This window comes from Thunnus albacares, chromosome 15 (genome assembly GCF_914725855.1).
Source record: "Thunnus albacares chromosome 15, fThuAlb1.1, whole genome shotgun sequence".
In the NCBI taxonomy this organism is placed as follows: Eukaryota; Metazoa; Chordata; class Actinopteri; order Scombriformes; family Scombridae; genus Thunnus; species Thunnus albacares.
The window spans coordinates 8,875,298-8,903,176 of NC_058120.1; the positions used below are offsets into that span (position 1 = coordinate 8,875,298).

General features: G+C 46.4%; 2 protein-coding genes across 2 annotated transcripts; both read left to right on the forward strand.

The window, feature by feature from the left end:
• The first annotated feature begins 8 nt into the window (after nt 1-8).
• Nucleotides 9-16,297, forward strand: LOC122998536. The gene is made up of 65 exons (XM_044375465.1): nt 9-87; nt 198-223; nt 389-410; nt 504-531; nt 636-720; nt 841-987; nt 1,071-1,282; nt 1,386-1,489; nt 1,583-1,701; nt 1,805-1,972; nt 2,205-2,404; nt 2,506-2,618; nt 2,808-2,914; nt 3,054-3,230; nt 3,539-3,747; nt 3,854-3,948; nt 4,059-4,084; nt 4,250-4,271; nt 4,365-4,392; nt 4,497-4,581; nt 4,702-4,848; nt 4,932-5,143; nt 5,247-5,350; nt 5,444-5,562; nt 5,666-5,833; nt 6,066-6,265; nt 6,367-6,479; nt 6,669-6,775; nt 6,915-7,091; nt 7,400-7,608; nt 7,715-7,809; nt 7,920-7,945; nt 8,111-8,132; nt 8,226-8,253; nt 8,358-8,442; nt 8,563-8,709; nt 8,793-9,004; nt 9,108-9,211; nt 9,305-9,423; nt 9,527-9,694; nt 9,927-10,126; nt 10,228-10,340; nt 10,530-10,636; nt 10,776-10,952; nt 11,261-11,469; nt 11,576-11,670; nt 11,781-11,806; nt 11,972-11,993; nt 12,087-12,114; nt 12,219-12,303; nt 12,424-12,570; nt 12,654-12,865; nt 12,969-13,072; nt 13,166-13,284; nt 13,388-13,555; nt 13,788-13,987; nt 14,089-14,201; nt 14,391-14,497; nt 14,637-14,813; nt 15,122-15,330; nt 15,437-15,531; nt 15,642-15,667; nt 15,833-15,854; nt 16,080-16,164; nt 16,285-16,297. Exons 6-65 carry the CDS (start codon nt 877-879, stop codon nt 16,295-16,297), a joined length of 7,197 nt encoding a protein of 2,398 aa, XP_044231400.1. The 5' UTR covers nt 9-87; nt 198-223; nt 389-410; nt 504-531; nt 636-720; nt 841-876.
• LOC122998537 lies at nt 15,699-27,857 on the forward strand. Its single transcript, XM_044375466.1, has 48 exons — nt 15,699-15,854; nt 15,948-15,975; nt 16,080-16,164; nt 16,285-16,431; nt 16,515-16,726; nt 16,830-16,933; nt 17,027-17,145; nt 17,249-17,416; nt 17,649-17,848; nt 17,950-18,062; nt 18,252-18,358; nt 18,498-18,674; nt 18,983-19,191; nt 19,298-19,392; nt 19,503-19,528; nt 19,694-19,715; nt 19,809-19,836; nt 19,941-20,025; nt 20,146-20,292; nt 20,376-20,587; nt 20,691-20,794; nt 20,888-21,006; nt 21,110-21,277; nt 21,510-21,709; nt 21,811-21,923; nt 22,113-22,219; nt 22,359-22,535; nt 22,844-23,052; nt 23,159-23,253; nt 23,364-23,389; nt 23,555-23,576; nt 23,670-23,697; nt 23,802-23,886; nt 24,007-24,153; nt 24,237-24,448; nt 24,552-24,655; nt 24,749-24,867; nt 24,971-25,138; nt 25,371-25,570; nt 25,672-25,784; nt 25,929-26,080; nt 26,220-26,396; nt 26,705-26,913; nt 27,020-27,114; nt 27,225-27,250; nt 27,416-27,437; nt 27,531-27,558; nt 27,663-27,857. Exons 4-48 carry the CDS (start codon nt 16,321-16,323, stop codon nt 27,835-27,837), a joined length of 5,535 nt encoding a protein of 1,844 aa, XP_044231401.1. The 5' UTR covers nt 15,699-15,854; nt 15,948-15,975; nt 16,080-16,164; nt 16,285-16,320; the 3' UTR covers nt 27,838-27,857.
• Nucleotides 27,858-27,879: the final 22 nt, after the last annotated feature.

The window sequence follows — 27,879 nt, forward strand, 5'->3', positions numbered from 1 at the left end:
GACTTTGGCAAAGTGTGAAATCCCTGCCACTGCACATTTCACAGGGCGTGACATCAAGCATTGAGGCACTCCAGGAGACATTCAAACGTACGTGACAAAACGCTCTGCTGACAAAGTTTTTCAGAAAAATAGGATTAGCACTGCTGTAATGACTCTGTATTGATGCCATGTTTCCTTTTCCATTTTTTCTCAAACAGGTTGCTCGGCTCCAGATTCCTTCCCGGTAAGTTCATTTCTATGGCTACGTTACATGGATGTTACAGTTTCGATGGCAATCTAGACAGAAGGAATTTGGCACATTAAATCTGTTGAGGAGGCTGTGTTGAGGTGTTTTCACTTAAAGTAGCCGTTGCCACTGGACTAACAATTGTGCTTTGCCTTTCTCCAGTGCAAGGAGACCCCGGTCAATGGTAAGTCTGTAACATACGAGAAATATCAAGCTGGATGACAAAATGGCATTTTGAAGGTACAATATCTCACGCACGAATATTGTCTTTTCACAGAGGACCTGATCTGTGCTGGAGTGGAGAGGTGGGTGAATTACCGTTTTGTTCAGCGCGGAGTTTGCGTAGGTGAATTTCTTTTACACAATCTAGCTGAGGTGACAATGGTTTCCTTTTTATTGTTTTTCCTAGCTGGCAACTTGAACAAAGCCAGGCAATCGGCAATTCCTCTGAAGCCCTGTGCAATTTCACCATCACTGAGCATGCCTGTTCCTCGGTAAGACTGTTTTATGCAAGCCGTGAACGGCAGAGAGAGATTTGGCCTTTGCTACATTGCCGTCCTGAGACAAATCTCCATACGTTCTGAGAGATGTCGCTTTCTTTCTCTTTTTCTAAGGCTACGCATCTGACATCCAGCAACTTGGTCGCACTGATGAACTGCTCACTGGAAAGACAAAGTACATACCCCGTAGAGGTCTGGAAGCTTTTCTTCCAAAAGGCTTCTACTGCACTCGACCAGGCTCTTGTGTCATTCGCCACCACGGTAAATCCAAAACCACAATTTGAGCACAACGGCGTTCCCCTGTGTGAATTGTGTGTCAAACAAAATGATCTTCCCAATTCTAGGCCCCCAGCAGCAGCAACTCATCCTTATCACATGCTCTTGAGGCTCTTGGAGAGGTGAGAATTGCCAACTTCAGCCAGGCACAACTGCAGAGTGATGACTTCGTCAGCAGCTGGTTCAAGACAAACCTTCGTCCGTTTTTGGCCTCTCCATCCACCAACTTCCTACTCTGCCTCAGCTCCAAGGACTTCAGCTGCCAAACGTACCACACTGTGTAAGCAAATACATGACATATTGCTCCAGTGTGGAACAAGATTGCAGAGGAACCTGCAGTGTTGTAGTTGTTCAGATGTTAAAAGCCTTCTCTCAAATCTTAGCATCCAGGCATTCGGCAGCCAAAGGGCATCAATGGACAGAGAAGGACAGCGAGCAGTCTTCACTCATTTCATCAAACCGTTCCTTTCACGGAACGACTCATCAGGTAAAGGCACGCGCTCAAGCTCAGTTCGCTAAAGCCTTGACACAATGTGCTGGTAATACCCCGCCAACGTCTACGTTTCCGTCTTCTTTGCAGATCCTGGCTGTGTCTCATTTACCGGAGGCAGTAAAGAGTGGCTACAGGCAAACCTCGGCAACTTCTCTGGCTTCGCAACCCTGCAGGATTTGCAAGCCCTCAACCCCAACTTCTCCATTGTAAGTGCCGACTGCGGTCGAAGTATTCTTCGCCCAAACTGAAGTGTCTACCAATGGTTCAGCTATTTCTGCTGTTTGATTTCATATCGCTTCCCTTTCGTAGGCCGAAACGTTGTCAGTGCTCACTCCGACTCAGGTGGCACAGTTGACACTGAGCTCGGGGGCCTCGAATGACACAGCCCAGATCGACCTTGTGTTTGAGCGCCTCGAGGAGGGCAATGCTCTGGAAAATGTGGATGAATTCCTGACAGAACTGACAGCAAATGGAAAGGTAGGCTACCCCCTGACACTGTGGAAGAAAGGACAGTCCTGGGCTTTCAACCTAGCATAGTCAGTACTTAGATATGTATCTTAATCTCAAAATCACTTGTAGGGGACTCATTCCTATCAAATATTTCATCACATCCTTTCTAGCATTTTTGCCAAGTTGCTAATTATGCAGGGTGTATTTGCAACATGTAAATTGTGGAGTGTTTAAATCCTCTCGTGTCGCACTTTGACAGGTCCCTGATTTCCAACCTGTTGTGAGAGATCGCATAATGAATAGGACCTTCGTCATCATCAGTCCCTATTTCACGAACTTCGAGGAAGGCGACTGGTTCAATTGGTTCCACCTGAAACTGGTTGCCGTCCTCCCAAGTTTCACTCCAACGATGCTCAACAGTGCAACATCAGACATAACCTGCACAAATTACCACGTCGTGTGAGTAGCATTTCAAAGACAAAGGAGACTGCAATGCTCCAAAGTACTACATGTAAATGGGAGGCTGGGTAAAAATGTATTGTTTTTTTCACCCTTGGCAGTGTGAGAGGGATGGCCAGAGCTTTCCCTGCAATACCGGTGCATAGACGACAAGGAATCACATACGTTCTCCTGGGCTACCTGAGGAAATCTGCCAGTGTCATCACCGGGCCAGGTAGGGCTGACACAGTAAACTGTGCCGTGGTGTTGCTTCTGCGGGCTTGTCCGTGGATTTGAAAGTGTGACAAAAATATGCTTGAATGGCGCAGAGAATGAGATTGGAACTTGACTTGTCCCATGTGTATTTATGAAAAATAAGACTTGCTAAACTGCACCTATGCTAACGTTGATCTACATGTCTTAGATTGCCGGCAGGGAATTGAGAGTGATGCCGAGTGGCTCGAAGAAAACTTTGGTCCATTTTCCGAGTACACAACCTACTCTGACCTCAAAGTCTTCAACCTCTCTGTGGTAAGTCTTACATTTCACTACCGTTCTTCCCTGAAAACAGCAGCACGCTATTCAGAACTTGGAACGCCTGCACACAGGGGTGGATTTGCCATGTCAAAGACGAAAGCAATCCCTATATCTGCTTTGTTTGTGTCATCAGGTGGCACTTGTGGAATCCCTCTCAGCAAAGCAGAAGGCTGAGTTGATCCTAGATCCAGACAGCGGCGCTTTGGAGGACGAGGCCATCGTAAGGAAGGTGTTCAGGAGCTTGACAGAGTCCCCTGATAACGAGCTGCTCAATCAGTTTTTCCAGGCTTTTACAAACATCAGCAAGCAGGTGAATGCTTAACTTTGAGATTGCCATATTTTCCTATGAAGTTGGATGACAAGTAAGCCATGTAAATCTTGTCCTGGGCTCCAGGAATTTTTGCGTAAGCTAATACGGGGCCAAGATTGGACTGAAAATGATAAGTTTCTGATAAATGTGTTGAATGAATCGGTGCCTATGATGCCTTGAGACATACCGCTGCGCTGATACACTTAATGTGCAAAGGTGTGTCACCAAGCTTGCGCTCATTTCTACAATGATTTCAGAAGGGTAAAATGTCCTCCTGAACTGAAAGATGAATCCCTTTTATTTTCCAGAGAAACATCACCATCATAAGAAATCCAGAGGTACGAGACACCATCCTGAATCTGACCTTGACGGCCCTTGCTCCGGAATTTGAAGTCTTTGAGCCTGAAGACTTTGAGCGGTGGTTCCAGGTCAATTTGGTTCCTGTGATGGCGAGCCTTCGTCCTGGCATTTTGGCGGTGATCCCCCGTGACATCAGCTGTGCATCCTACGCAGCTATGTAAGAGATGATATGGTTTGAGGTCCCCAGATAGACATTTTGGGGATGCATCATATAAAACTGTGGCTCCAGACAAGTCACAATAATTTCTGTTTTCTTCCTTCAGACTGACTGGACTTTGGCAAAGTGTGAAATCCCTGCCACTGCACATTTCACAGGGCGTGACATCAAGCATTGAGGCACTCCAGGAGACATTCAAACGTATGTGACAAAACGCTCTGCTGACAAAGTTTTTCAGAAAAATAGGATTAGCACTACTGTAATGACTCTGTATTGATGCCATGTTTCCTTTTCCATTTTTTCTCAAACAGGTTGCTCGGCTCCAGATTCCTTCCCGGTAAGTTCATTTCTATGGCTACGTTACATGGATGTTACAGTTTCGATGGCAATCTAGACAGAAGGAATTTGGCACATTAAATCTGTTGAGGAGGCTGTGTTGAGGTGTTTTCACTTAAAGTAGCCGTTGCCACTGGACTAACATTTGTGCTTTGCCTTTCTCCAGTGCAAGGAGACCCCGGTCAATGGTAAGTCTGTAACATACAAGAAATATCAAGCTGGATGACAAAATGGCATTCTGAAGGTACAATATCTCACGCACGAATATTGTCTTTTCACAGAGGACCTGATCTGTGCTGGAGTGGAGAGGTGGGTGAATTACCGTTTTGTTCAGCGCGGAGTTTGCGTAGGTGAATTTCTTTTACACAATCTAGCTGAGGTGACAATGGTTTCCTTTTTATTGTTTTTCCTAGCTGGCAACTTGAACAAAGCCAGGCAATCGGCAATTCCTCTGAAGCCCTGTGCAATTTCACCATCACTGAGCATGCCTGTTCCTCGGTAAGACTGTTTTATGCAAGCCGTGAACGGCAGAGAGAGATTTGGCCTTTGCTACATTGCCGTCCTGAGACAAATCTCCATACGTTCTGAGAGATGTCGCTTTCTTTCTCTTTTTCTAAGGCTACGCATCTGACATCCAGCAACTTGGTCGCACTGATGAACTGCTCACTGGAAAGACAAAGTACATACCCCGTAGAGGTCTGGAAGCTTTTCTTCCAAAAGGCTTCTACTGCACTCGACCAGGCTCTTGCGTCATTCGCCACCACGGTAAATCCAAAACCACAATTTGAGCACAACGGCATTCCCCTGTGTGAATTGTGTGTCAAACAAAATGATCTTCCCAATTCTAGGCCCCCAGCAGCAGCAACTCATCCTTATCACATGCTCTTGAGGCTCTTGGAGAGGTGAGAATTGCCAACTTCAGCCAGGCACAACTGCAGAGTGATGACTTCGTCAGCAGCTGGTTCAAGACAAACCTTCGTCCGTTTTTGGCCTCTCCATCCACCAACTTCCTACTCTGCCTCAGCTCCAAGGACTTCAGCTGCCAAACGTACCACACTGTGTAAGCAAATACATGACATATTGCTCCAGTGTGGAACAAGATTGCAGAGGAACCTGCAGTGTTGTAGTTGTTCAGATGTTAAAAGCCTTCTCTCAAATCTTAGCATCCAGGCATTCGGCAGCCAAAGGGCATCAATGGACAGAGAAGGACAGCGAGCAGTCTTCACTCATTTCATCAAACCGTTCCTTTCACGGAACGACTCATCAGGTAAAGGCACGCGCTCAAGCTCAGTTCGCTAAAGCCTTGACACAATGTGCTGGTAATACCCCGCCAACGTCTACGTTTCCGTCTTCTTTGCAGATCCTGGCTGTGTCTCATTTACCGGAGGCAGTAAAGAGTGGCTACAGGCAAACCTCGGCAACTTCTCTGGCTTCGCAACCCTGCAGGATTTGCAAGCCCTCAACCCCAACTTCTCCATTGTAAGTGCCGACTGCGGTCGAAGTATTCTTCGCCCAAACTGAAGTGTCTACCAATGGTTCAGCTATTTCTGCTGTTTGATTTCATATCGCTTCCCTTTCGTAGGCCGAAACGTTGTCAGTGCTCACTCCGACTCAGGTGGCACAGTTGACACTGAGCTCGGGGGCCTCGAATGACAAAGCCCAGATCGACCTTGTGTTTGAGCGCCTCGAGGAGGGCAATGCTCTGGAAAATGTGGATGAATTCCTGACAGAACTGACAGCAAATGGAAAGGTAGGCTACCCCCTGACACTGTGGAAGAAAGGACAGTCCTGGGCTTTCAACCTAGCATAGTCAGTACTTAGATATGTATCTTAATCTCAAAATCACTTGTAGGGGACTCATTCCTATCAAATATTTCATCACATCCTTTCTAGCATTTTTGCCAAGTTGCTAATTATGCAGGGTGTATTTGCAACATGTAAATTGTGGAGTGTTTAAATCCTCTCGTGTCGCACTTTGACAGGTCCCTGATTTCCAACCTGTTGTGAGAGATCGCATAATGAATAGGACCTTCGTCATCATCAGTCCCTATTTCACGAACTTCGAGGAAGGCGACTGGTTCAATTGGTTCCACCTGAAACTGGTTGCCGTCCTCCCAAGTTTCACTCCAACGATGCTCAACAGTGCAACATCAGACATAACCTGCACAAATTACCACGTCGTGTGAGTAGCATTTCAAAGACAAAGGAGACTGCAATGCTCCAAAGTACTACATGTAAATGGGAGGCTGGGTAAAAATGTATTGTTTTTTTCACCCTTGGCAGTGTGAGAGGGATGGCCAGAGCTTTCCCTGCAATACCGGTGCATAGACGACAAGGAATCACATACGTTCTCCTGGGCTACCTGAGGAAATCTGCCAGTGTCATCACCGGGCCAGGTAGGGCTGACACAGTAAACTGTGCCGTGGTGTTGCTTCTGCGGGCTTGTCCGTGGATTTGAAAGTGTGACAAAAATATGCTTGAATGGCGCAGAGAATGAGATTGGAACTTGACTTGTCCCATGTGTATTTATGAAAAATAAGACTTGCTAAACTGCACCTATGCTAACGTTGATCTACATGTCTTAGATTGCCGGCAGGGAATTGAGAGTGATGCCGAGTGGCTCGAAGAAAACTTTGGTCCATTTTCCGAGTACACAACCTACTCTGACCTCAAAGTCTTCAACCTCTCTGTGGTAAGTCTTACATTTCACTACCGTTCTTCCCTGAAAACAGCAGCACGCTATTCAGAACTTGGAACGCCTGCACACAGGGGTGGATTTGCCATGTCAAAGACGAAAGCAATCCCTATATCTGCTTTGTTTGTGTCATCAGGTGGCACTTGTGGAATCCCTCTCAGCAAAGCAGAAGGCTGAGTTGATCCTAGATCCAGACAGCGGCGCTTTGGAGGACGAGGCCATCGTAAGGAAGGTGTTCAGGAGCTTGACAGAGTCCCCTGATAACGAGCTGCTCAATCAGTTTTTCCAGGCTTTTACAAACATCAGCAAGCAGGTGAATGCTTAACTTTGAGATTGCCATATTTTCCTATGAAGTTGGATGACAAGTAAGCCATGTAAATCTTGTCCTGGGCTCCAGGAATTTTTGCGTAAGCTAATACGGGGCCAAGATTGGACTGAAAATGATAAGTTTCTGATAAATGTGTTGAATGAATCGGTGCCTATGATGCCTTGAGACATACCGCTGCGCTGATACACTTAATGTGCAAAGGTGTGTCACCAAGCTTGCGCTCATTTCTACAATGATTTCAGAAGGGTAAAATGTCCTCCTGAACTGAAAGATGAATCCCTTTTATTTTCCAGAGAAACATCACCATCATAAGAAATCCAGAGGTACGAGACACCATCCTGAATCTGACCTTGACGGCCCTTGCTCCGGAATTTGAAGTCTTTGAGCCTGAAGACTTTGAGCGGTGGTTCCAGGTCAATTTGGTTCCTGTGATGGCGAGCCTTCGTCCTGGCATTTTGGCGGTGATCCCCCGTGACATCAGCTGTGCATCCTACGCAGCTATGTAAGAGATGATATGGTTTGAGGTCCCCAGATAGACATTTTGGGGATGCATCATATAAAACTGTGGCTCCAGACAAGTCACAATAATTTCTGTTTTCTTCCTTCAGACTGACTGGACTTTGGCAAAGTGTGAAATCCCTGCCACTGCACATTTCACAGGGCGTGACATCAAGCATTGAGGCACTCCAGGAGACATTCAAACGTACGTGACAAAACGCTCTGCTGACAAAGTTTTTCAGAAAAATAGGATTAGCACTACTGTAATGACTCTGTATTGATGCCATGTTTCCTTTTCCATTTTTTCTCAAACAGGTTGCTCGGCTCCAGATTCCTTCCCGGTAAGTTCATTTCTATGGCTACGTTACATGGATGTTACAGTTTCGATGGCAATCTAGACAGAAGGAATTTGGCACATTAAATCTGTTGAGGAGGCTGTGTTGAGGTGTTTTCACTTAAAGTAGCCGTTGCCACTGGACTAACATTTGTGCTTTGCCTTTCTCCAGTGCAAGGAGACCCCGGTCAATGGTAAGTCTGTAACATACAAGAAATATCAAGCTGGATGACAAAATGGCATTCTGAAGGTACAATATCTCACGCACGAATATTGTCTTTTCACAGAGGACCGGATCTGTGCTGGAGTGGAGAGGTGGGTGAATTACCGTTTTGTTCAGCGCGGAGTTTGCGTAGGTGAATTTCTTTTACACAATCTAGCTGAGGTGACAATGGTTTCCTTTTTATTGTTTTTCCTAGCTGGCAACTTGAACAAAGCCAGGCAATCGGCAATTCCTCTGAAGCCCTGTGCAATTTCACCATCACTGAGCATGCCTGTTCCTCGGTAAGACTGTTTTATGCAAGCCGTGAACGGCAGAGAGAGATTTGGCCTTTGCTACATTGCCGTCCTGAGACAAATCTCCATACGTTCTGAGAGATGTCGCTTTCTTTCTCTTTTTCTAAGGCTACGCATCTGACATCCAGCAACTTGGTCGCACTGATGAACTGCTCACTGGAAAGACAAAGTACATACCCCGTAGAGGTCTGGAAGCTTTTCTTCCAAAAGGCTTCTACTGCACTCGACCAGGCTCTTGCGTCATTCGCCACCACGGTAAATCCAAAACCACAATTTGAGCACAACGGCATTCCCCTGTGTGAATTGTGTGTCAAACAAAATGATCTTCCCAATTCTAGGCCCCCAGCAGCAGCAACTCATCCTTATCACATGCTCTTGAGGCTCTTGGAGAGGTGAGAATTGCCAACTTCAGCCAGGCACAACTGCAGAGTGATGACTTCGTCAGCAGCTGGTTCAAGACAAACCTTCGTCCGTTTTTGGCCTCTCCATCCACCAACTTCCTACTCTGCCTCAGCTCCAAGGACTTCAGCTGCCAAACGTACCACACTGTGTAAGCAAATACATGACATATTGCTCCAGTGTGGAACAAGATTGCAGAGGAACCTGCAGTGTTGTAGTTGTTCAGATGTTAAAAGCCTTCTCTCAAATCTTAGCATCCAGGCATTCGGCAGCCAAAGGGCATCAATGGACAGAGAAGGACAGCGAGCAGTCTTCACTCATTTCATCAAACCGTTCCTTTCACGGAACGACTCATCAGGTAAAGGCACGCGCTCAAGCTCAGTTCGCTAAAGCCTTGACACAATGTGCTGGTAATACCCCGCCAACGTCTACGTTTCCGTCTTCTTTGCAGATCCTGGCTGTGTCTCATTTACCGGAGGCAGTAAAGAGTGGCTACAGGCAAACCTCGGCAACTTCTCTGGCTTCGCAACCCTGCAGGATTTGCAAGCCCTCAACCCCAACTTCTCCATTGTAAGTGCCGACTGCGGTCGAAGTATTCTTCGCCCAAACTGAAGTGTCTACCAATGGTTCAGCTATTTCTGCTGTTTGATTTCATATCGCTTCCCTTTCGTAGGCCGAAACGTTGTCAGTGCTCACTCCGACTCAGGTGGCACAGTTGACACTGAGCTCGGGGGCCTCGAATGACACAGCCCAGATCGACCTTGTGTTTGAGCGCCTCGAGGAGGGCAATGCTCTGGAAAATGTGGATGAATTCCTGACAGAACTGACAGCAAATGGAAAGGTAGGCTACCCCCTGACACTGTGGAAGAAAGGACAGTCCTGGGCTTTCAACCTAGCATAGTCAGTACTTAGATATGTATCTTAATCTCAAAATCACTTGTAGGGGACTCATTCCTATCAAATATTTCATCACATCCTTTCTAGCATTTTTGCCAAGTTGCTAATTATGCAGGGTGTATTTGCAACATGTAAATTGTGGAATGTTTAAATCCTCTCGTGTCGCACTTTGACAGGTCCCTGATTTCCAACCTGTTGTGAGAGATCGCATAATGAATAGGACCTTCGTCATCATCAGTCCCTATTTCACGAACTTCGAGGAAGGCGACTGGTTCAATTGGTTCCACCTGAAACTGGTTGCCGTCCTCCCAAGTTTCACTCCAACGATGCTCAACAGTGCAACATCAGACATAACCTGCACAAATTACCACGTCGTGTGAGTAGCATTTCAAAGACAAAGGAGACTGCAATGCTCCAAAGTACTACATGTAAATGGGAGGCTGGGTAAAAATGTATTGTTTTTTTCACCCTTGGCAGTGTGAGAGGGATGGCCAGAGCTTTCCCTGCAATACCGGTGCATAGACGACAAGGAATCACATACGTTCTCCTGGGCTACCTGAGGAAATCTGCCAGTGTCATCACCGGGCCAGGTAGGGCTGACACAGTAAACTGTGCCGTGGTGTTGCCTCTGCGGGCTTGTCCGTGGATTTGAAAGTGTGACAAAAATATGCTTGAATGGCGCAGAGAATGAGATTGGAACTTGACTTGTCCCATGTGTATTTATGAAAAATAAGACTTGCTAAACTGCACCTATGCTAACGTTGATCTACATGTCTTAGATTGCCGGCAGGGAATTGAGAGTGATGCCGAGTGGCTCGAAGAAAACTTTGGTCCATTTTCCGAGTACACAACCTACTCTGACCTCAAAGTCTTCAACCTCTCTGTGGTAAGTCTTACATTTCACTACCGTTCTTCCCTGAAAACAGCAGCACGCTATTCAGAACTTGGAACGCCTGCACACAGGGGTGGATTTGCCATGTCAAAGACGAAAGCAATCCCTATATCTGCTTTGTTTGTGTCATCAGGTGGCACTTGTGGAATCCCTCTCAGCAAAGCAGAAGGCTGAGTTGATCCTAGATCCAGACAGCGGCGCTTTGGAGGACGAGGCCATCGTAAGGAAGGTGTTCAGGAGCTTGACAGAGGCCCCTGATAACGAGCTGCTCAATCAGTTTTTCCAGGCTTTTACAAACATCAGCAAGCAGGTGAATGCTTAACTTTGAGATTGCCATATTTTCCTATGAAGTTGGATGACAAGTAAGCCATGTAAATCTTGTCCTGGGCTCCAGGAATTTTTGCGTAAGCTAATACGGGGCCAAGATTGGACTGAAAATGATAAGTTTCTGATAAATGTGTTGAATGAATCGGTGCCTATGATGCCTTGAGACATACCGCTGCGCTGATACACTTAATGTGCAAAGGTGTGTCACCAAGCTTGCGCTCATTTCTACAATGATTTCAGAAGGGTAAAATGTCCTCCTGAACTGAAAGATGAATCCCTTTTATTTTCCAGAGAAACATCACCATCATAAGAAATCCAGAGGTACGAGACACCATCCTGAATCTGACCTTGACGGCCCTTGCTCCGGAATTTGAAGTCTTTGAGCCTGAAGACTTTGAGCGGTGGTTCCAGGTCAATTTGGTTCCTGTGATGGCGAGCCTTCGTCCTGGCATTTTGGCGGTGATCCCCCGTGACATCAGCTGTGCATCCTACGCAGCTATGTAAGAGATGATATGGTTTGAGGTCCCCAGATAGACATTTTGGGGATGCATCATATAAAACTGTGGCTCCAGACAAGTCACAATAATTTCTGTTTTCTTCCTTCAGACTGACTGGACTTTGGCAAAGTGTGAAATCCCTGCCACTGCACATTTCACAGGGCGTGACATCAAGCATTGAGGCACTCCAGGAGACATTCAAACGTACGTGACAAAACGCTCTGCTGACAAAGTTTTTCAGAAAAATAGGATTAGCACTACTGTAATGACTCTGTATTGATGCCATGTTTCCTTTTCCATTTTTTCTCAAACAGGTTGCTCGGCTCCAGATTCCTTCCCGGTAAGTTCATTTCTATGGCTACGTTACATGGATGTTACAGTTTCGATGGCAATCTAGACAGAAGGAATTTGGCACATTAAATCTGTTGAGGAGGCTGTGTTGAGGTGTTTTCACTTAAAGTAGCCGTTGCCACTGGACTAACATTTGTGCTTTGCCTTTCTCCAGTGCAAGGAGACCCCGGTCAATGGTAAGTCTGTAACATACGAGAAATATCAAGCTGGATGACAAAATGGCATTCTGAAGGTACAATATCTCACGCACGAATATTGTCTTTTCACAGAGGACCTGATCTGTGCTGGAGTGGAGAGGTGGGTGAATTACCGTTTTGTTCAGCGCGGAGTTTGCGTAGGTGAATTTCTTTTACACAATCTAGCTGAGGTGACAATGGTTTCCTTTTTATTGTTTTTCCTAGCTGGCAACTTGAACAAAGCCAGGCAATCGGCAATTCCTCTGAAGCCCTGTGCAATTTCACCATCACTGAGCATGCCTGTTCCTCGGTAAGACTGTTTTATGCAAGCCGTGAACGGCAGAGAGAGATTTGGCCTTTGCTACATTGCCGTCCTGAGACAAATCTCCATACGTTCTGAGAGATGTCGCTTTCTTTCTCCTTTTCTAAGGCTACGCATCTGACATCCAGCAACTTGGTCGCACTGATGAACTGCTCACTGGAAAGACAAAGTACATACCCCGTAGAGGTCTGGAAGCTTTTCTTCCAAAAGGCTTCTACTGCACTCGACCAGGCTCTTGCGTCATTCGCCACCACGGTAAATCCAAAACCACAATTTGAGCACAACGGCGTTCCCCTGTGTGAATTGTGTGTCAAACAAAATGATCTTCCCAATTCTAGGCCCCCAGCAGCAGCAACTCATCCTTATCACATGCTCTTGAGGCTCTTGGAGAGGTGAGAATTGCCAACTTCAGCCAGGCACAACTGCAGAGTGATGACTTCGTCAGCAGCTGGTTCAAGACAAACCTTCGTCCGTTTTTGGCCTCTCCATCCACCAACTTCCTACTCTGCCTCAGCTCCAAGGACTTCAGCTGCCAAACGTACCACACTGTGTAAGCAAATACATGACATATTGCTCCAGTGTGGAACAAGATTGCAGAGGAACCTGCAGTGTTGTAGTTGTTCAGATGTTAAAAGCCTTCTCTCAAATCTTAGCATCCAGGCATTCGGCAGCCAAAGGGCATCAATGGACAGAGAAGGACAGCGAGCAGTCTTCACTCATTTCATCAAACCGTTCCTTTCACGGAACGACTCATCAGGTAAAGGCACGCGCTCAAGCTCAGTTCGCTAAAGCCTTGACACAATGTGCTGGTAATACCCCGCCAACGTCTACGTTTCCGTCTTCTTTGCAGATCCTGGCTGTGTCTCATTTACCGGAGGCAGTAAAGAGTGGCTACAGGCAAACCTCGGCAACTTCTCTGGCTTCGCAACCCTGCAGGATTTGCAAGCCCTCAACCCCAACTTCTCCATTGTAAGTGCCGACTGCGGTCGAAGTATTCTTCGCCCAAACTGAAGTGTCTACCAATGGTTCAGCTATTTCTGCTGTTTGATTTCATATCGCTTCCCTTTCGTAGGCCGAAACGTTGTCAGTGCTCACTCCGACTCAGGTGGCACAGTTGACACTGAGCTCGGGGGCCTCGAATGACACAGCCCAGATCGACCTTGTGTTTGAGCGCCTCGAGGAGGGCAATGCTCTGGAAAATGTGGATGAATTCCTGACAGAACTGACAGCAAATGGAAAGGTAGGCTACCCCCTGACACTGTGGAAGAAAGGACAGTCCTGGGCTTTCAACCTAGCATAGTCAGTACTTAGATATGTATCTTAATCTCAAAATCACTTGTAGGGGACTCATTCCTATCAAATATTTCATCACATCCTTTCTAGCATTTTTGCCAAGTTGCTAATTATGCAGGGTGTATTTGCAACATGTAAATTGTGGAGTGTTTAAATCCTCTCGTGTCGCACTTTGACAGGTCCCTGATTTCCAACCTGTTGTGAGAGATCGCATAATGAATAGGACCTTCGTCATCATCAGTCCCTATTTCACGAACTTCGAGGAAGGCGACTGGTTCAATTGGTTCCACCTGAAACTGGTTGCCGTCCTCCCAAGTTTCACTCCAACGATGCTCAACAGTGCAACATCAGACATAACCTGCACAAATTACCACGTCGTGTGAGTAGCATTTCAAAGACAAAGGAGACTGCAATGCTCCAAAGTACTACATGTAAATGGGAGGCTGGGTAAAAATGTATTGTTTTTTTCACCCTTGGCAGTGTGAGAGGGATGGCCAGAGCTTTCCCTGCAATACCGGTGCATAGACAACAAGGAATCACATACGTTCTCCTGGGCTACCTGAGGAAATCTGCCAGTGTCATCACCGGGCCAGGTAGGGCTGACACAGTAAACTGTGCCGTGGTGTTGCTTCTGCGGGCTTGTCCGTGGATTTGAAAGTGTGACAAAAATATGCTTGAATGGTGCAGAGAATGAGATTGGAACTTGACTTGTCCCATGTGTATTTATGAAAAATAAGACTTGCTAAACTGCACCTATGCTAACGTTGATCTACATGTCTTAGATTGCCGGCAGGGAATTGAGAGTGATGCCGAGTGGCTCGAAGAAAACTTTGGTCCATTTTCCGAGTACACAACCTACTCTGACCTCAAAGTCTTCAACCTCTCTGTGGTAAGTCTTACATTTCACTACCGTTCTTCCCTGAAAACAGCAGCACGCTATTCAGAACTTGGAACGCCTGCACACAGGGGTGGATTTGCCATGTCAAAGACGAAAGCAATCCCTATATCTGCTTTGTTTGTGTCATCAGGTGGCACTTGTGGAATCCCTCTCAGCAAAGCAGAAGGCTGAGTTGATCCTAGATCCAGACAGCGGCGCTTTGGAGGACGAGGCCATCGTAAGGAAGGTGTTCAGGAGCTTGACAGAGTCCCCTGATAACGAGCTGCTCAATCAGTTTTTCCAGGCTTTTACAAACATCAGCAAGCAGGTGAATGCTTAACTTTGAGATTGCCATATTTTCCTATGAAGTTGGATGACAAGTAAGCCGTGTAAATCTTGTCCTGGGCTCCAGGAATTTTTGCGTAAGCTAATACGGGGCCAAGATTGGACTGAAAATGATAAGTTTCTGATAAATGTGTTGAATGAATCGGTGCCTATGATGCCTTGAGACATACCGCTGCGCTGATACACTTAATGTGCAAAGGTGTGTCACCAAGCTTGCGCTCATTTCTACAATGATTTCAGAAGGGTAAAATGTCCTCCTGAACTGAAAGATGAATCCCTTTTATTTTCCAGAGAAACATCACCATCATAAGAAATCCAGAGGTACGAGACACCATCCTGAATCTGACCTTGACGGCCCTTGCTCCGGAATTTGAAGTCTTTGAGCCTGAAGACTTTGAGCGGTGGTTCCAGGTCAATTTGGTTCCTGTGATGGCGAGCCTTCGTCCTGGCATTTTGGCGGTGATCCCCCGTGACATCAGCTGTGCATCCTACGCAGCTATGTAAGAGATGATATGGTTTGAGGTCCCTAGATAGACATTTTGGGGATGCTTCATATAAAACTGTGGCTCCAGACAAGTCACAATAATTTCTGTTTTCTTCCTTCAGACTGACTGGACTTCGGCAAAGTGTGAAATCCCTGCCACTGCACATTTCACAGGGCGTGACATCAAGCATTGAGGCACTCCAGGAGACATTCAAACGTACGTGACAAAACGCTCTGCTGACAAAGTTTTTCAGAAAAATAGGATTAGCACTGCTGTAATGACTCTGTATTGATGCCATGTTTCCTTTTCCATTTTTTCTCAAACAGGTTGCTCGGCTCCAGATTCCCTCCCGGTAAGTTCATTTCTATGGCTACGTTACATGGATGTTACAGTTTCGATGGCAATCTAGACAGAAGGAATTTGGCACATTAAATCTGTTGAGGAGGCTGTGTTGAGGTGTTTTCACTTAAAGTAGCCGTTGCCACTGGACTAACATTTGTGCTTTGCCTTTCTCCAGTGCAAGGAGACCCCGGTCAATGGTAAGTCTGTAACATACGAGAAATATCAAGCTGGATGACAAAATGGCATTCTGAAGGTACAATATCTCACGCACGAATATTGTCTTTTCACAGAGGACCTGATCTGTGCTGGAGTGGAGAGGTGGGTGAATTACCGTTTTGTTCAGCGCGGAGTTTGCGTAGGTGAATTTCTTTTACACAATCTAGCTGAGGTGACAATGGTTTCCTTTTTATTGTTTTTCCTAGCTGGCAACTTGAACAAAGCCAGGCAATCGGCAATTCCTCTGAAGCCCTGTGCAATTTCACCATCACTGAGCATGCCTGTTCCTCGGTAAGACTGTTTTATGCAAGCCGTGAACGGCAGAGAGAGATTTGGCCTTTGCTACATTGCCGTCCTGAGACAAATCTCCATACGTTCTGAGAGATGTCGCTTTCTTTCTCCTTTTCTAAGGCTACGCATCTGACATCCAGCAACTTGGTCGCACTGATGAACTGCTCACTGGAAAGACAAAGTACATACCCCGTAGAGGTCTGGAAGCTTTTCTTCCAAAAGGCTTCTACTGCACTCGACCAGGCTCTTGCGTCATTCGCCACCACGGTAAATCCAAAACCACAATTTGAGCACAACGGCGTTCCCCTGTGTGAATTGTGTGTCAAACAAAATGATCTTCCCAATTCTAGGCCCCCAGCAGCAGCAACTCATCCTTATCACATGCTCTTGAGGCTCTTGGAGAGGTGAGAATTGCCAACTTCAGCCAGGCACAACTGCAGAGTGATGACTTCGTCAGCAGCTGGTTCAAGACAAACCTTCGTCCGTTTTTGGCCTCTCCATCCACCAACTTCCTACTCTGCCTCAGCTCCAAGGACTTCAGCTGCCAAACGTACCACACTGTGTAAGCAAATACATGACATATTGCTCCAGTGTGGAACAAGATTGCAGAGGAACCTGCAGTGTTGTAGTTGTTCAGATGTTAAAAGCCTTCTCTCAAATCTTAGCATCCAGGCATTCGGCAGCCAAAGGGCATCAATGGACAGAGAAGGACAGCGAGCAGTCTTCACTCATTTCATCAAACCGTTCCTTTCACGGAACGACTCATCAGGTAAAGGCACGTGCTCAAGCTCAGTTCGCTAAAGCCTTGACACAATGTGCTGGTAATACCCCGCCAACGTCTACGTTTCCGTCTTCTTTGCAGATCCTGGCTGTGTCTCATTTACCGGAGGCAGTAAAGAGTGGCTACAGGCAAACCTCGGCAACTTCTCTGGCTTCGCAACCCTGCAGGATTTGCAAGCCCTCAACCCCAACTTCTCCATTGTAAGTGCCGACTGCGGTCGAAGTATTCTTCGCCCAAACTGAAGTGTCTACCAATGGTTCAGCTATTTCTGCTGTTTGATTTCATATCGCTTCCCTTTCGTAGGCCGAAACGTTGTCAGTGCTCACTCCGACTCAGGTGGCACAGTTGACACTGAGCTCGGGGGCCTCGAATGACACAGCCCAGATCGACCTTGTGTTTGAGCGCCTCGAGGAGGGCAATGCTCTGGAAAATGTGGATGAATTCCTGACAGAACTGACAGCAAATGGAAAGGTAGGCTACCCCCTGACACTGTGGAAGAAAGGACAGTCCTGGGCTTTCAACCTAGCATAGTCAGTACTTAGATATGTATCTTAATCTCAAAATCACTTGTAGGGGACTCATTCCTATCAAATATTTCATCACATCCTTTCTAGCATTTTTGCCAAGTTGCTAATTATGCAGGGTGTATTTGCAACATGTAAATTGTGGAGTGTTTAAATCCTCTCGTGTCGCACTTTGACAGGTCCCTGATTTCCAACCTGTTGTGAGAGATCGCATAATGAATAGGACCTTCGTCATCATCAGTCCCTATTTCACGAACTTCGAGGAAGGCGACTGGTTCAATTGGTTCCACCTGAAACTGGTTGCCGTCCTCCCAAGTTTCACTCCAACGATGCTCAACAGTGCAACATCAGACATAACCTGCACAAATTACCACGTCGTGTGAGTAGCATTTCAAAGACAAAGGAGACTGCAATGCTCCAAAGTACTACATGTAAATGGGAGGCTGGGTAAAAATGTATTGTTTTTTTCACCCTTGGCAGTGTGAGAGGGATGGCCAGAGCTTTCCCTGCAATACCGGTGCATAGACGACAAGGAATCACATACGTTCTCCTGGGCTACCTGAGGAAATCTGCCAGTGTCATCACCGGGCCAGGTAGGGCTGACACAGTAAACTGTGCCGTGGTGTTGCTTCTGCGGGCTTGTCCGTGGATTTGAAAGTGTGACAAAAATATGCTTGAATGGTGCAGAGAATGAGATTGGAACTTGACTTGTCCCATGTGTATTTATGAAAAATAAGACTTGCTAAACTGCACCTATGCTAACGTTGATCTACATGTCTTAGATTGCCGGCAGGGAATTGAGAGTGATGCCGAGTGGCTCGAAGAAAACTTTGGTCCATTTTCCGAGTACACAACCTACTCTGACCTCAAAGTCTTCAACCTCTCTGTGGTAAGTCTTACATTTCACTACCGTTCTTCCCTGAAAACAGCAGCACGCTATTCAGAACTTGGAACGCCTGCACACAGGGGTGGATTTGCCATGTCAAAGACGAAAGCAATCCCTATATCTGCTTTGTTTGTGTCATCAGGTGGCACTTGTGGAATCCCTCTCAGCAAAGCAGAAGGCTGAGTTGATCCTAGATCCAGACAGCGGCGCTTTGGAGGACGAGGCCATCGTAAGGAAGGTGTTCAGGAGCTTGACAGAGTCCCCTGATAACGAGCTGCTCAATCAGTTTTTCCAGGCTTTTACAAACATCAGCAAGCAGGTGAATGCTTAACTTTGAGATTGCCATATTTTCCTATGAAGTTGGATGACAAGTAAGCCATGTAAATCTTGTCCTGGGCTCCAGGAATTTTTGCGTAAGCTAATACGGGGCCAAGATTGGACTGAAAATGATAAGTTTCTGATAAATGTGTTGAATGAATCGGTGCCTATGATGCCTTGAGACATACCGCTGCGCTGATACACTTAATGTGCAAAGGTGTGTCACCAAGCTTGCGCTCATTTCTACAATGATTTCAGAAGGGTAAAATGTCCTCCTGAACTGAAAGATGAATCCCTTTTATTTTCCAGAGAAACATCACCATCATAAGAAATCCAGAGGTACGAGACACCATCCTGAATCTGACCTTGACGGCCCTTGCTCCGGAATTTGAAGTCTTTGAGCCTGAAGACTTTGAGCGGTGGTTCCAGGTCAATTTGGCTCCTGTGATGGCGAGCCTTCGTCCTGGCATTTTGGCGGTGATCCCCCGTGACATCAGCTGTGCATCCTACGCAGCTATGTAAGAGATGATATGGTTTGAGGTCCCTAGATAGACATTTTGGGGATGCTTCATATAAAACTGTGGCTCCAGACAAGTCACAATAATTTCTGTTTTCTTCCTTCAGACTGACTGGACTTCGGCAAAGTGTGAAATCCCTGCCACTGCACATTTCACAGGGCGTGACATCAAGCATTGAGGCACTCCAGGAGACATTCAAACGTACGTGACAAAACGCTCTGCTGACAAAGTTTTTCAGAAAAATAGGATTAGCACTGCTGTAATGACTCTGTATTGATGCCATGTTTCCTTTTCCATTTTTTCTCAAACAGGTTGCTCGGCTCCAGATTCCTTCCCGGTAAGTTCATTTCTATGGCTACGTTACATGGATGTTACAGTTTCGATGGCAATCTAGACAGAAGGAATTTGGCACATTAAATCTGTTGAGGAGGCTGTGTTGAGGTGTTTTCACTTAAAGTAGCCGTTGCCACTGGACTAACATTTGTGCTTTGCCTTTCTCCAGTGCAAGGAGACCCCGGTCAATGGTAAGTCTGTAACATACGAGAAATATCAAGCTGGATGACAAAATGGCATTCTGAAGGTACAATATCTCACGCACGAATATTGTCTTTTCACAGAGGACCTGATCTGTGCTGGAGTGGAGAGGTGGGTGAATTACCGTTTTGTTCAGCGCGGAGTTTGCGTAGGTGAATTTCTTTTACACAATCTAGCTGAGGTGACAATGGTTTCCTTTTTATTGTTTTTCCTAGCTGGCAACTTGAACAAAGCCAGGCAATCGGCAATTCCTCTGAAGCCCTGTGCAATTTCACCATCACTGAGCATGCCTGTTCCTCGGTAAGACTGTTTTATGCAAGCCGTGAACGGCAGAGAGAGATTTGGCCTTTGCTACATTGCCGTCCTGAGACAAATCTCCATACGTTCTGAGAGATGTCGCTTTCTTTCTCCTTTTCTAAGGCTACGCATCTGACATCCAGCAACTTGGTCGCACTGATGAACTGCTCACTGGAAAGACAAAGTACATACCCCGTAGAGGTCTGGAAGCTTTTCTTCCAAAAGGCTTCTACTGCACTCGACCAGGCTCTTGCGTCATTCGCCACCACGGTAAATCCAAAACCACAATTTGAGCACAACGGCGTTCCCCTGTGTGAATTGTGTGTCAAACAAAATGATCTTCCCAATTCTAGGCCCCCAGCAGCAGCAACTCATCCTTATCACATGCTCTTGAGGCTCTTGGAGAGGTGAGAATTGCCAACTTCAGCCAGGCACAACTGCAGAGTGATGACTTCGTCAGCAGCTGGTTCAAGACAAACCTTCGTCCGTTTTTGGCCTCTCCATCCACCAACTTCCTACTCTGCCTCAGCTCCAAGGACTTCAGCTGCCAAACGTACCACACTGTGTAAGCAAATACATGACATATTGCTCCAGTGTGGAACAAGATTGCAGAGGAACCTGCAGTGTTGTAGTTGTTCAGATGTTAAAAGCCTTCTCTCAAATCTTAGCATCCAGGCATTCGGCAGCCAAAGGGCATCAATGGACAGAGAAGGACAGCGAGCAGTCTTCACTCATTTCATCAAACCGTTCCTTTCACGGAACGACTCATCAGGTAAAGGCACGCGCTCAAGCTCAGTTCGCTAAAGCCTTGACACAATGTGCTGGTAATACCCCGCCAACGTCTACGTTTCCGTCTTCTTTGCAGATCCTGGCTGTGTCTCATTTACCGGAGGCAGTAAAGAGTGGCTACAGGCAAACCTCGGCAACTTCTCTGGCTTCGCAACCCTGCAGGATTTGCAAGCCCTCAACCCCAACTTCTCCATTGTAAGTGCCGACTGCGGTCGAAGTATTCTTCGCCCAAACTGAAGTGTCTACCAATGGTTCAGCTATTTCTGCTGTTTGATTTCATATCGCTTCCCTTTCGTAGGCCGAAACGTTGTCAGTGCTCACTCCGACTCAGGTGGCACAGTTGACACTGAGCTCGGGGGCCTCGAATGACACAGCCCAGATCGACCTTGTGTTTGAGCGCCTCGAGGAGGGCAATGCTCTGGAAAATGTGGATGAATTCCTGACAGAACTGACAGCAAATGGAAAGGTAGGCTACCCCCTGACACTGTGGAAGAAAGGACAGTCCTGGGCTTTCAACCTAGCATAGTCAGTACTTAGATATGTATCTTAATCTCAAAATCACTTGTAGGGGACTCATTCCTATCAAATATTTCATCACATCCTTTCTAGCATTTTTGCCAAGTTGCTAATTATGCAGGGTGTATTTGCAACATGTAAATTGTGGAGTGTTTAAATCCTCTCGTGTCGCACTTTGACAGGTCCCTGATTTCCAACCTGTTGTGAGAGATCGCATAATGAATAGGACCTTCGTCATCATCAGTCCCTATTTCACGAACTTCGAGGAAGGCGACTGGTTCAATTGGTTCCACCTGAAACTGGTTGCCGTCCTCCCAAGTTTCACTCCAACGATGCTCAACAGTGCAACATCAGACATAACCTGCACAAATTACCACGTCGTGTGAGTAGCATTTCAAAGACAAAGGAGACTGCAATGCTCCAAAGTACTACATGTAAATGGGAGGCTGGGTAAAAATGTATTGTTTTTTTCACCCTTGGCAGTGTGAGAGGGATGGCCAGAGCTTTCCCTGCAATACCGGTGCATAGACGACAAGGAATCACATACGTTCTCCTGGGCTACCTGAGGAAATCTGCCAGTGTCATCACCGGGCCAGGTAGGGCTGACACAGTAAACTGTGCCGTGGTGTTGCTTCTGCGGGCTTGTCCGTGGATTTGAAAGTGTGACAAAAATATGCTTGAATGGCGCAGAGAATGAGATTGGAACTTGACTTGTCCCATGTGTATTTATGAAAAATAAGACTTGCTAAACTGCACCTATGCTAACGTTGATCTACATGTCTTAGATTGCCGGCAGGGAATTGAGAGTGATGCCGAGTGGCTGGAAGAAAACTTTGGTCCATTTTCCGAGTACACAACCTACTCTGACCTCAAAGTCTTCAACCTCTCTGTGGTAAGTCTTACATTTCACTACCGTTCTTCCCTGAAAACAGCAGCACGCTATTCAGAACTTGGAACGCCTGCACACAGGGGTGGATTTGCCATGTCAAAGACGAAAGCAATCCCTATATCTGCTTTGTTTGTGTCATCAGGTGGCACTTGTGGAATCCCTCTCAGCAAAGCAGAAGGCTGAGTTGATCCTAGATCCAGACAGCGGCGCTTTGGAGGACGAGGCCATCGTAAGGAAGGTGTTCAGGAGCTTGACAGAGTCCCCTGATAACGAGCTGCTCAATCAGTTTTTCCAGGCTTTTACAAACATCAGCAAGCAGGTGAATGCTTAACTTTGAGATTGCCATATTTTCCTATGAAGTTGGATGACAAGTAAGCCATGTAAATCTTGTCCTGGGCTCCAGGAATTTTTGCGTAAGCTAATACGGGGCCAAGATTGGACTGAAAATGATAAGTTTCTGATAAATGTGTTGAATGAATCGGTGCCTATGATGCCTTGAGACATACCGCTGCGCTGATACACTTAATGTGCAAAGGTGTGTCACCAAGCTTGCGCTCATTTCTACAATGATTTCAGAAGGGTAAAATGTCCTCCTGAACTGAAAGATGAATCCCTTTTATTTTCCAGAGAAACATCACCATCATAAGAAATCCAGAGGTACGAGACACCATCCTGAATCTGACCTTGACGGCCCTTGCTCCGGAATTTGAAGTCTTTGAGCCTGAAGACTTTGAGCGGTGGTTCCAGGTCAATTTGGCTCCTGTGATGGCGAGCCTTCGTCCTGGCATTTTGGCGGTGATCCCCCGTGACATCAGCTGTGCATCCTACGCAGCTATGTAAGAGATGATATGGTTTGAGGTCCCTAGATAGACATTTTGGGGATGCTTCATATAAAACTGTGGCTCCAGACAAGTCACAATAATTTCTGTTTTCTTCCTTCAGACTGACTGGACTTCGGCAAAGTGTGAAATCCCTGCCACTGCACATTTCACAGGGCGTGACATCAAGCATTGAGGCACTCCAGGAGACATTCAAACGTACGTGACAAAACGCTCTGCTGACAAAGTTTTTCAGAAAAATAGGATTAGCACTGCTGTAATGACTCTGTATTGATGCCATGTTTCCTTTTCCATTTTTTCTCAAACAGGTTGCTCGGCTCCAGATTCCTTCCCGGTAAGTTCATTTCTATGGCTACGTTACATGGATGTTACAGTTTCGATGGCAATCTAGACAGAAGGAATTTGGCACATTAAATCTGTTGAGGAGGCTGTGTTGAGGTGTTTTCACTTAAAGTAGCCGTTGCCACTGGACTAACATTTGTGCTTTGCCTTTCTCCAGTGCAAGGAGACCCCGGTCAATGGTAAGTCTGTAACATACGAGAAATATCAAGCTGGATGACAAAATGGCATTCTGAAGGTACAATATCTCACGCACGAATATTGTCTTTTCACAGAGGACCTGATCTGTGCTGGAGTGGAGAGGTGGGTGAATTACCGTTTTGTTCAGCGCGGAGTTTGCGTAGGTGAATTTCTTTTACACAATCTAGCTGAGGTGACAATGGTTTCCTTTTTATTGTTTTTCCTAGCTGGCAACTTGAACAAAGCCAGGCAATCGGCAATTCCTCTGAAGCCCTGTGCAATTTCACCATCACTGAGCATGCCTGTTCCTCGGTAAGACTGTTTTATGCAAGCCGTGAACGGCAGAGAGAGATTTGGCCTTTGCTACATTGCCGTCCTGAGACAAATCTCCATACGTTCTGAGAGATGTCGCTTTCTTTCTCCTTTTCTAAGGCTACGCATCTGACATCCAGCAACTTGGTCGCACTGATGAACTGCTCACTGGAAAGACAAAGTACATACCCCGTAGAGGTCTGGAAGCTTTTCTTCCAAAAGGCTTCTACTGCACTCGACCAGGCTCTTGCGTCATTCGCCACCACGGTAAATCCAAAACCACAATTTGAGCACAACGGCGTTCCCCTGTGTGAATTGTGTGTCAAACAAAATGATCTTCCCAATTCTAGGCCCCCAGCAGCAGCAACTCATCCTTATCACATGCTCTTGAGGCTCTTGGAGAGGTGAGAATTGCCAACTTCAGCCAGGCACAACTGCAGAGTGATGACTTCGTCAGCAGCTGGTTCAAGACAAACCTTCGTCCGTTTTTGGCCTCTCCATCCACCAACTTCCTACTCTGCCTCAGCTCCAAGGACTTCAGCTGCCAAACGTACCACACTGTGTAAGCAAATACATGACATATTGCTCCAGTGTGGAACAAGATTGCAGAGGAACCTGCAGTGTTGTAGTTGTTCAGATGTTAAAAGCCTTCTCTCAAATCTTAGCATCCAGGCATTCGGCAGCCAAAGGGCATCAATGGACAGAGAAGGACAGCGAGCAGTCTTCACTCATTTCATCAAACCGTTCCTTTCACGGAACGACTCATCAGGTAAAGGCACGCGCTCAAGCTCAGTTCGCTAAAGCCTTGACACAATGTGCTGGTAATACCCCGCCAACGTCTACGTTTCCGTCTTCTTTGCAGATCCTGGCTGTGTCTCATTTACCGGAGGCAGTAAAGAGTGGCTACAGGCAAACCTCGGCAACTTCTCTGGCTTCGCAACCCTGCAGGATTTGCAAGCCCTCAACCCCAACTTCTCCATTGTAAGTGCCGACTGCGGTCGAAGTATTCTTCGCCCAAACTGAAGTGTCTACCAATGGTTCAGCTATTTCTGCTGTTTGATTTCATATCGCTTCCCTTTCGTAGGCCGAAACGTTGTCAGTGCTCACTCCGACTCAGGTGGCACAGTTGACACTGAGCTCGGGGGCCTCGAATGACACAGCCCAGATCGACCTTGTGTTTGAGCGCCTCGAGGAGGGCAATGCTCTGGAAAATGTGGATGAATTCCTGACAGAACTGACAGCAAATGGAAAGGTAGGCTACCCCCTGACACTGTGGAAGAAAGGACAGTCCTGGGCTTTCAACCTAGCATAGTCAGTACTTAGATATGTATCTTAATCTCAAAATCACTTGTAGGGGACTCATTCCTATCAAATATTTCATCACATCCTTTCTAGCATTTTTGCCAAGTTGCTAATTATGCAGGGTGTATTTGCAACATGTAAATTGTGGAGTGTTTAAATCCTCTCGTGTCGCACTTTGACAGGTCCCTGATTTCCAACCTGTTGTGAGAGATCGCATAATGAATAGGACCTTCGTCATCATCAGTCCCTATTTCACGAACTTCGAGGAAGGCGACTGGTTCAATTGGTTCCACCTGAAACTGGTTGCCGTCCTCCCAAGTTTCACTCCAACGATGCTCAACAGTGCAACATCAGACATAACCTGCACAAATTACCACGTCGTGTGAGTAGCATTTCAAAGACAAAGGAGACTGCAATGCTCCAAAGTACTACATGTAAATGGGAGGCTGGGTAAAAATGTATTGTTTTTTTCACCCTTGGCAGTGTGAGAGGGATGGCCAGAGCTTTCCCTGCAATACCGGTGCATAGACGACAAGGAATCACATACGTTCTCCTGGGCTACCTGAGGAAATCTGCCAGTGTCATCATCGGGCCAGGTAGGGCTGACACAGTAAACTGTGCCGTGGTGTTGCTTCTGCGGGCTTGTCCGTGGATTTGAAAGTGTGACAAAAATATGCTTGAATGGCGCAGAGAATGAGATTGGAACTTGACTTGTCCCATGTGTATTTATGAAAAATAAGACTTGCTAAACTGCACCTATGCTAACGTTGATCTACATGTCTTAGATTGCCGGCAGGGAATTGAGAGTGATGCCGAGTGGCTCGAAGAAAACTTTGGTCCATTTTCCGAGTACACAACCTACTCTGACCTCAAAGTCTTCAACCTCTCTGTGGTAAGTCTTACATTTCACTACCGTTCTTCCCTGAAAACAGCAGCACGCTATTCAGAACTTGGAACGCCTGCACACAGGGGTGGATTTGCCATGTCAAAGACGAAAGCAATCCCTATATCTGCTTTGTTTGTGTCATCAGGTGGCACTTGTGGAATCCCTCTCAGCAAAGCAGAAGGCTGAGTTGATCCTAGATCCAGACAGCGGCGCTTTGGAGGACGAGGCCATCGTAAGGAAGGTGTTCAGGAGCTTGACAGAGTCCCCTGATAACGAGCTGCTCAATCAGTTTTTCCAGGCTTTTACAAACATCAGCAAGCAGGTGAATGCTTAACTTTGAGATTGCCATATTTTCCTATGAAGTTGGATGACAAGTAAGCCATGTAAATCTTGTCCTGGGCTCCAGGAATTTTTGCGTAAGCTAATACGGGGCCAAGATTGGACTGAAAATGATAAGTTTCTGATAAATGTGTTGAATGAATCGGTGCCTATGATGCCTTGAGACATACCGCTGCGCTGATACACTTAATGTGCAAAGGTGTGTCACCAAGCTTGCGCTCATTTCTACAATGATTTCAGAAGGGTAAAATGTCCTCCTGAACTGAAAGATGAATCCCTTTTATTTTCCAGAGAAACATCACCATCATAAGAAATCCAGAGGTACGAGACACCATCCTGAATCTGACCTTGACGGCCCTTGCTCCGGAATTTGAAGTCTTTGAGCCCGAAGACTTTGAGCGGTGGTTCCAGGTCAATTTGGCTCCTGTGATGGCGAGCCTTCGTCCTGGCATTTTGGCGGTGATCCCCCGTGACATCAGCTGTGCATCCTACGCAGCTATGTAAGAGATGATATGGTTTGAGGTCCCCAGATAGACATTTTGGGGATGCATCATATAAAACTGTGGCTCCAGACAAGTCACAATAATTTCTGTTTTCTTCCTTCAGACTGACTGGACTTCGGCAAAGTGTGAAATCCCTGCCACTGCACATTTCACAGGGCGTGACATCAAGCATTGAGGCACTCCAGGAGACATTCAAACGTACGTGACAAAACGCTCTGCTGACAAAGTTTTTCAGAAAAATAGGATTAGCACTGCTGTAATGACTCTGTATTGATGCCATGTTTCCTTTTCCATTTTTTCTCAAACAGGTTGCTCGGCTCCAGATTCCTTCCCGGTAAGTTCATTTCTATGGCTAAGTTACATGGATGTTACAGTTTCGATGGCAATCTAGACAGAAGGAATTTGGCACATTAAATCTGTTGAGGAGGCTGTGTTGAGGTGTTTTCACTTAAAGTAGCCGTTGCCACTGGACTAACAATTGTGCTTTGCCTTTCTCCAGTGCAAGGAGACCCCGGTCAATGGTAAGTCTGTAACATACGAGAAATATCAAGCTGGATGACAAAATGGCATTTTGAAGGTACAATATTTCACGCACGAATATTGTCTTTTCACAGAGGACCTGATCTGTGCTGGAGTGGAGAGGTGGGTGAATTACCGTTTTGTTCAGCGCGGAGTTTGCGTAGGTGAATTTCTTTTACACAATCTAGCTGAGGTGACAATGGTTTCCTTTTTATTGTTTTTCCTAGCTGGCAACTTGAACAAAGCCAGGCAATCGGCAATTCCTCTGAAGCCCTGTGCAATTTCACCATCACTGAGCATGCCTGTTCCTCGGTAAGACTGTTTTATGCAAGCCGTGAACGGCAGAGAGAGATTTGGCCTTTGCTACATTGCCGTCCTGAGACAAATCTCCATACGTTCTGAGAGATGTCGCTTTCTTTCTCTTTTTCTAAGGCTACGCATCTT